Source organism: Durio zibethinus, chromosome 5 (genome assembly GCF_047325235.1).
Source record: "Durio zibethinus cultivar Kanyao isolate XHJ-2024 chromosome 5, ASM4732523v1, whole genome shotgun sequence".
In the NCBI taxonomy this organism is placed as follows: Eukaryota; Viridiplantae; Streptophyta; class Magnoliopsida; order Malvales; family Malvaceae; genus Durio; species Durio zibethinus.
Genome location: NC_143166.1, coordinates 9,957,821 through 9,969,362, shown reverse-complemented (window position 1 = coordinate 9,969,362; position 11,542 = coordinate 9,957,821). Strand labels below are relative to the sequence as shown.

Sequence of the window (11,542 nt, the reverse complement as noted above, 5' to 3'; positions counted from 1 at the left end):
AACAAAGAAAAAAAATTCCCCACCAATACGAGAAATAAATCCAAACAAAAATTAACAATACTCAACATGAATACTTAACAAAAAATTCAATAAAAATGTATCACCAACAAATTGTAACAAATATATAACCAAAACCTAAATAAATTTCAACAAACATAAAACTAACAAAAACTCAACAAATTGGTAACCAAAACTCAAACAAATTTCAACAAATTTATAATAAAAAATTAAACCCTAAACTTAACAAAAGCCAAAAATAAAATAAACTCATTAAAAAAATGACTGCAACTAGGGGACAAGGTTGTTGTTGACCAAAGGTAAGGTGGCGGCAAAGAGAGAGGGATGGGGAGAATGGGAGAGGTGAGGAGGAAGGGAATTAGGGATTAGGCAATTTGGGGGAAAAATGAAAGGGCCGACAGTAGAGGGATTTTGAAATTTTAACTTTTAGCAATCATTTTATCGATGAAAATTTCGTCAATAATAAAAAAAAAATTAAGTACTATTATCGACGGTTTTATCGATAGAATTTTCATCGGTAATATTAAATAATTAAATTTTTTTAACAATGAAATTTTCTGTTGATAAAACCATCGGTTACTATTAGCGACAAATTTTTTCATCAGTAAATCTATTGATAAAATTGGTGGCAATTCGCTCCAAACTTTTAGTGACGATTACTTATAGATTTTATTCCATCAGTAAAAGTGTGTTAAAAATTTTGTCAATATTCCATTGATAATTAGTGACGAAAAAAATTTGTCGATAAAAATTTGTCGGTAATAAATGTTTTTTTTTTATAATGTATTTATAAATTTTTAAAATTTAAAATTTAGTATTTTTTCATAAGTTTGCCTTAAATTGTTTTAAGTTAATTAATAATTTATTGAAAACATTAATAATTGCATTTGGATTTACAAACATGCCAATAACTTATATAAGTTTTAAGATAATTAAAAATTGATGAAATATGTTTGAATTCAAAGTAAAAAAAATTTGAGTTTCAAACAAGTTAAATTTGAAAGTAAGGTTGTAAACAAACCAAATATGAATAATGTATGTTTGTGATTTATTTGTTTATTTTTAAAAGTGTTTAGGCTTGGTTTGTGTTTGGTAAAAAAAATTGCTTTGTTCATTCGAATTCTGTTCATTTAAATGATAAGATATTCTCATTCGATTTGTGTTCTATTTATATTTGGTTTAATTAAATTAAACGAATTTGTTCGTAAACATTAAACGAATATATACATAAACATATATAAAATGAACATATTTATGAATAATAAATAAACTATAATAAAATAAATTTAAATAAATAAACCCTAAACTAATATAAATGAACCCAAATGAATATAAACGAACTTTAAAATAAGATTAAAATAAATGATAAAAATATAATTTTGTTAATTTATTATAAATGAACAGCAAACAAATAATAAACAAATAATAAATGATTGAGTTTTAAATGAATGAATTTTAAACAAATTTTAAACGAATTTGTTCACGAATATAAATAAATTAAATAAACTTTTGTTTGTGTTTGGTTCGTTTAATAAATGAATATAAAAATATTATTTAAAATTATTTATTAAGCTTAATAAATGAATATAAACGAATAAAAATCAAACATATTTATGAATAATTCGTTAAAAATTCTGTTTATTTACACCTTTATTTAAAAGACTCAAATATAAAAATATTCTCTAAAATGATTTATTTACATTAAACAATCCATACTCAAAATAAATTCAAACTTAAAAAAATAAAAATCCAAAAATAACCTTATTCAACCCACTGGCTCTAAAGGGATTCAGCTTGGCAAAAAGATAATCTGTTCTTGTCATTGTTTTCAAGTTTTACCTACGAGATCGCTCGTTTGTCGTTGTGCCCACGTGTCGCAACCAAAAAACACGTTCTCCTAACAGATGAAACGATTCGACAAACAGTACTTAAAGCAAAGCCACGTCCACATTCACGCGCCGATCTAATAAAATTCATGGTCATATTCAACCAAGAAGTGAGAGAGTAAAAAAGAAAAAAGAAGGAAACATCAATTGACTTTTGCTTTCTCTGCAATTCAATTCTTCATACTGCGTAAAGATCATCTTTGAATCATCGTCGACTCTCCTCTGTTTGGTCCTAAAATGTCTCTCTTAAACCAATTGTTTTATAGAGGGGTTTTTGGTGCAAAATGGTTAGTTCTTTCCCTCCTTTTCTTTTTATTCCTTATTTTTTGTCATTTATGACTTAATTCCGCATTTAAATTATACAAAATGCATAGAATTATTATGGGTTTTTTTCGTTTTTGCCAAAACTTATGTTTTCTTTGTACAATTATGTAGTAAAACATGCTTGAGCTTGGCAATCTCGCGCATCAAATTGCTGCAAAATAAGAGGGATTTGCAGCTCAAACATATGAGAAAAGAGATAGCCCAATTTTTGCAGGCTGGCCAAGAAGCAATTGCTCGAATTCGGGTACCCTTTGCAACTTTATGTTTGCTAATGGACTCATTGATCAGTTTATTTGCTAATGATTTTGATTACCATTTTTTGTTTGAGGGATTAGGTGGAACATGTAATTAGAGAGCAGAACATATGGGCTGCATATGAGATACTGGAGCTTTTCTGTGAATTTGTTCTTGCACGCGTTCCAATTCTTGAAAGCCAGAAGTAAGTACAATTGTAAAAGCCCTTAAGAGCTCAGGCCTTTAATTTATTATTCCCTAATGATTTATTTCTTTCCATTCCAGTATTTTATCATGCTCTTAATTTAATCTGAAGTGGGGATTTTTTCCATGATTAAAGTTGTAGCAAAACATGAACACATAGGGTGAGCAAAGCCAGAGGCTGAAATCTTTATCTCATAACTTGCATATAAATGCAATTCAGTTTTAAAGCTGATTGTGAATTGTGAAGTACAACTCATAATTCTCTTTAAACGGCCTTGCACTGTTTTCTCATTGCCTTTTAGTGATTGTAGTTTGATATGTATTCTGTTGCTGAAATCCTTATATATAATCATCTTCTATTTCTGGTGGGTACTCCCCGGCTCTTAATAATTATTCTATCATGGCCTTTCTCCTATTTTTTGATCTGTTTATAACAAATCTTAATTTTTGTTTTTCCTAAAATGGTCCCGTTGTTTATTAGGTGATTTTTTTTTTCTTAGTTTGTCTTATTGATAAATTCATGAAAGATCCAAATAATAACCTCCTGGATCTAGTTTCCTTAATTTGTTATTGATGTGAAGTTGATGATTCCTTAAAACCCCAAATGTAACACAAGGCGGTTCAAAGCATGAAAAGTTCTTGGTTCGAAAATTTCTTGAGAGGCAGTTTCTGATGGCTGTTCTCTAAATAACCTTAATAATACCCGATTTGACCTATGTTTCAAGTTTCTGTTAATGTGCTAGACTTGGGGACAAAATGTAGAACTGCTTCAGAAAGGCAATAGTATGTCGCCCAGTGTATGGCACTCATATCAGTGCTCCTGCATTATTGAGTATTGTAGGATTTGTCTTCTTCTACAGTTGGACAAAAATGGGGACAAAAATATGGAAAGCTGCTTCTGAATGGTTGCATTATCATTGAGTACTAGAGAGTGTAAACAGCTTTAATAAAAAATGGAGCAATGAGTGTAATTAAATCAGGATAGTGGTATGATTATGCTTTTATAACAAGCACGATTTATCTCAGGCCGTTTGAACTAAAAACAAGTTGATTTTCAGTCATCTGATATTCTTTGGCAATATGCGAGGAAAACCAACAGATGCATCTGCATGGAGCGTACGGGCTTTAGCTTAAGTCATTTCCATAATGAGTTGAAGGCCCTGAGAATTTGTGTCGATGGTAGAAAAAAAAAAATTATAATAGTATAGGAAATTTTTCAATTGGATAAAATTTCCAAATCGAATTATCTACTGAAAGGATCAATCTATTTTATGGATGCATTTTCTTCTACTATGATGACTTAACATGATATGCTGCACTAGGATATACAAAAAATATTGAGGAGCAAGGTTCTTATACTCATCCTGCTTGTTTCATGAAAGTGGCTCTTGTCTCACTATGGGTAATTTGCTTCCCTTAGAAATCATATCAAGATTAAGGAATTCCTGACATCAGGAAAGCCACTGACTTGCAGGAGTACAGCTATAATCAACTTTGTGAGGGAAGAATCAAATGATGTATGGACAAAATTTATTCCTGTTTTACTTTAATGGAACCAAAGCTTTAAGTGTATTTCATTAAAAAAGAAACAGAGAATATGAAGCCTTGAAAATGAAAGAGTTCTGAATGCCTATGGTCTGTGTGAGGAAATTCATTGCAATACCAGATTAGTTCCTTCATTTTTTCCCTTGTTCTTCCTCTGTTCTATATCCTTCAATATTGTTAGATCAGTTGCCACATTGAAGAAAATGAATAAGTTCCTAATGGATAGATTTTACTGCAGTCGCAGTATTTTCTGAAGAAATCAACTCTTGGAGCACAGGAGCAACATCTTCTGGTTATTTTCCAATTGTTTCAATAATGTGTGTGTGCATGCACTTGCACGTGCATGTTATAACCACTTTTTTTCTAAGATTTTATGTTTCTGTATTATAATCTTATAATGTATGCTACTACCTGGTCTTGCAACAACAAGCCATAATTGAAGGACTTTTCTGTTGTTCTCATTGTAAGTATTTTGGTTTGCTATAGCCAAGAATTAGACAATCTTGCAATAAAAAAATAAATGTCAAATTAAGTGTTTTTGTTTTTCCTAGTACAATCTATTACCCATTGTAACAAGTCCTTGAACATAACAGGGAGTGTCCATCAGAATTGCAAGAAGCTATGGCGAGCATAATTTTTGCTGCTCCTAGATGTTCAGATGTTCCTGATTTGTTGCAGATCAAGAATTTGTTTTCTACAAAGTATGGGAAGGAATTTGTCAATGCTGCAACTGAACTTCGTCCTGATTCAAGCGTCAACCGTGCAGTTAATTATCTTTAGTTCATTTACATTTTTCTTTCCTGAAGTATGATGTTTTTGCTAGACTAATGGAGATTGCAACTTGAATTTGATGATATACAATTTCTGATTCTTTTTCTTTTTGTCATCTAGATAATCGAAAAGCTTTCAGTTAGTGCTCCCTCAGGAGAGGTAAGGCTCCAAGTATTGAAGGAAATTGCACAAGAATACAGTGTAGAATGGGATTCCTCTAGCACTGAAGCGGAGTTCAACAAGAAACATGAAGATTTACTGGTACACTTGAAAAATTATGTTTCAGAATATTTCTGTCTGGACTATGCATAGGATAATCTTCTGGAATTGTTTCTGGTTCATGACTCCATGCACTTGAAATTTATGCTGCTCTCTCTGCTGTTAGGGAGCACTTTCTCAGTTGCTAGAAACCACTTTAGGCATCCTTCTTGCTGTTACTGCTTACACTAGCAGAAATGGCTTATAGAGTTTAATTCGATTTTGCTTATTCATTTGGGCATCACCATCCCACCCCCTTGAAAAAAAAATTGTACCATCTTAATAGTATAGTTCTTAGACTCATTATTAATTGAGATAATCTAAATGAAATTTCAGGTTTTCCAATAATCAAAATCTGTTGATTTATTAGGTCTCTTCTACTCTACAATTGGCAGTCTCCCACATTTACCAAACCTTGTACACATTTTCCTATTACCAATCTCAACCTTGCAGTGTTTGTTTGCTGATGTACAATGGATGAAACTTACTCTTATTTTGGTACATAGGAGGCCGTAGCCTGAGGATACAGAAGGGGTTGACAGTGCTGGGATTCAAACCCCAGACCTGTTGTGTGCCACCACTTAAGGGTGGTTGTATGAATCAACTGAGCTAAGCTCTGGGTTCAATTTGCTCTTATTGAAATTGACTTATTGGACATCTAAGGACATGGAACTATTATAAGAGAATTTTCTACTTTTGTGAAATAATATTTTTCCAAAGATATGTAGGAGGACAGTCTTTTATGTGATATTTCCTACAATTAGTGGCTTTTCTGCAAACAAGCCTCAAAACATAGTTTGCTACAAATGTTTACTTTAGTAAAACTTTGTAAAAACTCAAGTACAATGTTGTGTCCCTGAGTCTAGAATTTTGGGAAGATTGCAGTGATGAACATATCTGTGTCAAAACATGTGACTTTTGATTGTGTCCACAAGTTGGAGTCGAACCAACTGGAAATATAGGGCGGGAATGATATCAAACTCATTTGGTCTTAATGAAGCCTCAGTCATAACTGAATTGGGCTGGCTACATGGATTCATTCCTCCCATTCAGGACATCCTCTAGGACTGTTGTTAATAATTACTGCAAACTATATCCAGAAGATGACAGCCCATACTTTTAAGCTTGCTATGAAATTCTGAACACCCATACTACATCCACCATGCATACATTCTGGTTTCTGAAATAATTTGGCCTTTTGATTTTATTTACAGGCTGGATCGAAGCAAGTATGTGCTGAGACTGCAGTTTCTCAAGCCCTCAGTAAACAAGCCTCTATTAAATCTTCACCCTTTAATGGGGCAAACCCTATTTTGCCTGTTGATGCTAAGCAGGCATCTCAACACCGACAAGCTCCTAGCCCCGTGAGCAATGTGACCTTGTTGACTAGAAGTGAAATTCAGCCATCAGCCAAAAATTGTACAGCTGGCTCAGTTAGTGATGTTAAAACAGAGTCAACTTCACAATCATCTGATGTCTTGGAAAGAGCTCGAGCTTCCATTGCCTCTGCTGAGCGTGCAACAGCAGCTGCCCGTGCAGCTGCTGAGCTGGTTAGTGTTAAATTTGGTTCAATGAAATTAGAAGGGGCTTCATCATAATGTGTGGATTGTGATTTTGTTGAGGAGCAATAACAGAAGGCAAGGGCGGTAAAAAGAGGCTGAGGCGAAATTTCAAATATCAAGGAAACTTGCTCTAGGTTAAACACTCAAGTAGTGATTTGGAGACGTTGAACTATGCTTTGAGGGAAGTTGTGATGCTTCTACCGCTGTATCATTTGTCCATTTCCTCTAGATTGCAACCTTGCTTATTGTCCATCATTGGAGTTCCCAAACCAACTGTTCTGCAGATTCTATAAACTTAAATAGTGTTTCTGAAGTTCACTAAGCGTTTAAATAATGAAAGGACCATGTCTTCTGGAATGAACTTTAAGTTTCTCCATTATTGTAAATTAATACGGTTCTTTCCTCTTTTTATGTATCAGATGTTATTGCAGTTGAATCATGAAGGGTTGTCATCTGAATGCTTAAAACCATATTCCTGTCTTGGAACACGTACATCTCAAGGATTTTAGATCAACCAAAAAATTTCTCCTCTGATCGCTACATAAGGGAAGAAGATAATTTTTCTAGCCAATTTGGATTTGATTTTTGTGGAAACACTTCAAGAGTAAAATCTTGCATGTATCAATTCAGAAAGGTTCGGAAATGGATTAGATCCGATTGTATTAATTATAACAAAAAATTGTCAATGAGAAAAAGGAGTATTTTCAATGCCACTAGTTGTGGGCTTTACTGTTCAAAGCAACAGCGGGCCGACCTCAAGAATAGGTCGTCAGCGATATAAAGTAGTACCAGTAAAATAGTTAAAAGTTTTTGTTACTTAGTTTGTATTACTCTGTCATTTGGTGAAAGTGACAAGAATACAAATTTTCAAAGACATAAATGCTACAGGTACAAATTATACGATTGAGTTTGAAAACCCATAATAAGCAGAAAAAAAGACGAGGGTTCATACTTGATACCTCACACCCAACCCCACCGACAGTAGCAAGAAAACAAAAACCATTCTATATTAAAAAAAGAAAAAGAAAATGCGCATTTGTATATATATATATATATATTTCTAAAGTTAACCTTAAACGTCGATTTTGTCCTGACAGTTTCAACAGTATATTCTAAGTTTTTAATTCGTGTAAAAAAACTAATTCCATCAATCTAACCATTAATATTTCCATAAATTTAATTACCAGTTTTATGTGACACTTAAGCAACACATGCTTGTATATCAGTCATGCAGTTGGTACATTAACAGTATTTTTAACAGTTTGATTATTTTTTTCCCCAAAAAAAAAAAAAAATTAGGGCGTTTTCATCTATATATGAAGATTAATATAAACTTGGGGGGAGCGGACGGTGCAATTACTTATTGCTAGAAATAGCATGACTACCCTCTTATCTGCAAATAAACTAGAGATCTACTATGAGATGAAGTGCAGTGGTACACCATGCCCTCGCAAAGGGACAAGCATCCTGGAATCAGAAATTAAGAGAGAGAGAGAGAGAAGCCTTAAACTTTTTCTTTGATATAATATATAGCAGAAGCAGATGAATCCAAACATTGTTGCTTGATATCTATATGCTGAGAAGTAAGGACCAAAACTTTCTTGTTGCTATTCCCAAATAGTCCGACCTACTCTTACTCTCAACCGACCTCTCATCAGCCATGGCCCAGGCCCCTTAACAGCTTAGCTTCAGCCTTCTAGTTTACACAAATTGGTTACTCCCTATATATATATATATATGTATGTATGTATATTATTATATACTTTCCACATAGCGAAGCATGTAGCCAGAGACAAATGTTTATTACCTGAAAAGGATATAAAATCAAGTACTTGTCAACAACAAATATATATATATATTTATATAAAGATACAATATAAAACATGCATTTGTAACTCAAACCCGCGTCTCTTTCACAAACGACATCCCCATGCATGCATGAAACTTCAGCTTCAACGTTCTCTCCCGCATTATTACACTTATTCACTGCAACCAACAGGGTGATAAAGATGTATCGTCAATTTTTAGCAGATGAACTAAGGACAGAAGTAAACAGTCAGCGTACAGGATAGATGAAAAAAAATCAACCAAGTGGGGAAGAAAGGAAATATAAATATATATATATATATATATATTACAATAACATTTCCATATATGAAGAAATTGCGTGAGCTGCAAACGAGAAATCCACTTCGATTTTGTTGAAGTGAAGGGTCTTTTTCCGTCTTGAATTTCGTTTTGACGTGCAGTTGTTTCCTTTGGGTCGGTTCCGGATCTGCTCTCCCCTCTAAACTTGTAAAACCATGAATTTATGAGTCGGAAAGATTTGAGCTACAATGAAATGATTTTGTCTAAAATAAGTACATGAACTAATGATAAATTATTTTAATTATGGCTCAATTTTACATTTGTTTTTTCTATTGAATATTTGAAATTGGATTATGAAACTAATTTAAAGCACGCTAAATATCTAACTATCAAACTGTTTTTGGTTCTATCATTCTATTTAAATTAAACAATCAACAATAGAAAATAAAGTAAATTCCAACACAGGCTTTGAGTTTTAAGAGTATATCACCTACAATAATTATACTACAATTAATCAATTAGATTTAAAAATTATGTAGGATCTATTAGATATTATGTGGAGTCTACTTTTATAAGTGATAAGTGGTGAATCCTAACATAATTCTTGATTATGATGGAATAATTATAATATTGTAATAAAAAGGGTAATAATTTATATCAGCCCCATTAATTCTAAAATTGGACATCCTGCTTAAAAAAAAAAATAATAAAGTTGACAAGCCAAATAAGTGATGTAGTTAAGCCACCATTACAAAGTATGTTAAGATAACTGTGCAGGTATCATGTGATACCCATAATACCTTCTTTAGTTGAGGAAGAAAAAAAAAAACACTTCAACCTTTTACCTAGGCCTACGTGGGTGTCATAATGTTTAGGTTCAAAAACTTATCCATTAAATATAAAAATCATAAAATTATCATCAATATTTTTTTACCTAGATATGATTGACCATATATGTGAATTTATTATTTTTATCTTAAGTGCAAACTAAGAGTCTTCAAAAAAAATAGGATCTACATCAAAAGAGTTAAGGTTCAGAGTCGGTTATGTATAGGGAAGGTTTTAGCACTCCATTGCACTCAAAATTAGTACCACATTAATTATATATTATTTTGCCTAAGCCTTAATCAAAGATAATTTTTATTATGCAGATAAATCAATCTTAATCATTTTATTTATTTACACAATATTATCATACAAAAATTCTATCAAAAATGAAATCATGCAATCATTCAAAAATATTAAAATATACAAGTACAAGCAAATATATTATAAATTATACTAGTAATCATTAAAGATATCATGCAATAATATAAAACATCATGCAAAAATTATCATGTAATAATATAAAATATCATGCAAAAATTATCATATAATAATATCATACTAAATCATCTAGAAATATACATATAAAAATACCAAGCAAATATTTAATAAGTTATACAAATAAACAATCATGCAAATAATAAATATTCATGCAAATATATTATTAGTCTTACAAATATATTATTAGTCAAACAAAAAAACATAAAAATTAATATTAAACCTTTTTTCTTTTTCCTTTTCCTCATCCCTTTAATTAAATCACATAGTTAAAATATTGGATAATAAAAGAAGAAAATAAAATAAACATAAAAAAATAAAATCAAAATCAAAATAGAAAATAAAACAAAAAAAAAAGAAAAAAGGTAATGATTGGGTCAGGTTTTATCGGGTTGATGTGCAGGTTCTAATGTGTTGGGATGCATGTCATGGTATCAAAAACAGCGTTGTTTTGGTATAATAAAAAAGTAAGTTTTTTAGCTTTTTTGTCTTCAGAATTGCCTTAGCCTCTCTCTCTCTCTCTAAAATCCTTTTCTCTTTAACTTCTCTCTCAGATCCTACCAAAAATTGTACAAACTCCAAAAACTGGCCAACAAACCCAAATTCCAGCATTAAGAAATTTAACTGGCTATTGAAAAATTCAAACAGACCATACAATCCAAGAACCTAGAAATCAACACTGTGAAATTGCTTCGACCTCCATGAACCTTGCCAAAATCTTCAAACTCTTGTCGAAAAATTCAATAGAAGCCCAAAAAATCCTAGAAAATCTCATAAATTCAAATTCAAACCCAAACTAGCCAAAAATCAAAAGAATTAAACAAAATTTAAATTTCCCAAGTCCTAAAAGCTCCAAAGATCACAACAATTTTCAAAACACTAAAAATTTAATTCCTAGAATCCAAAATAAAAAAAAAAAACTTAAGAAAAATTTCATTGCTCTTGATTACTTTGCTTTGATTGCTTCTATTATTGCTTATTGTCCTTATGAATTTGCTAGATTTGCCAATTGCTTGTTGTCTTTGAATTGCCTTCCCCCTATATCACAAAAAATGGCTCTTTATGTAAATATTCAACCCTTTCTAATTTGGAAAAGATTAAATCTTACTGAATCTAGAAAAATTTTCATGATTTGATTTTTTGTAATCTTTCCCTTTTTAGTAGATTAAGCCCCAAGAATTTTCCATACATGATAAATCAATAAATTCCATAATCTGAAGCTAAATCTAGGATTTGGATCCAAAGTAAAACAAAATGACACGTTTTTCTTTTCTAGTTTTTGACCCCTCTTTTTTTTTACCAATTAACTTTGACCAGATTAAAACTAAA

The 11,542-nt window shown here is 31.5% G+C and overlaps 1 protein-coding gene across 1 annotated transcript; it reads left to right on the top strand.

The window, feature by feature from the left end:
• The first annotated feature begins 1,973 nt into the window (after positions 1–1,973).
• On the top strand, positions 1,974–7,272 carry LOC149518746 (Regulator of Vps4 activity in the MVB pathway protein). Its single transcript, XM_089760832.1, has 6 exons — positions 1,974–2,191; positions 2,340–2,472; positions 2,564–2,667; positions 4,805–4,976; positions 5,103–5,243; positions 6,455–7,272. The coding sequence occupies exons 1-6, from the start codon at positions 2,142–2,144 to the stop codon at positions 6,836–6,838; spliced, it is 984 nt and encodes a 327-aa protein (XP_089616958.1). The 5' UTR covers positions 1,974–2,141; the 3' UTR covers positions 6,839–7,272.
• Positions 7,273–11,542: the final 4,270 nt, after the last annotated feature.

Coding starts and splice junctions, on each gene's coding strand:
- LOC149518746 (XM_089760832.1), top strand. CDS start 2,142: ATGTCTCTCTTAAACCAATTGTTTTATAGAGGGGTTTTTGGTGCAAAA. Junction 2,473..2,563: donor AAGCAATTGCTCGAATTCGG/GTACCCTTTGCA, acceptor TTGAGGGATTAG/GTGGAACATGTAATTAGAGA. Junction 4,977..5,102: donor ATTCAAGCGTCAACCGTGCA/GTTAATTATCTT, acceptor TTTGTCATCTAG/ATAATCGAAAAGCTTTCAGT.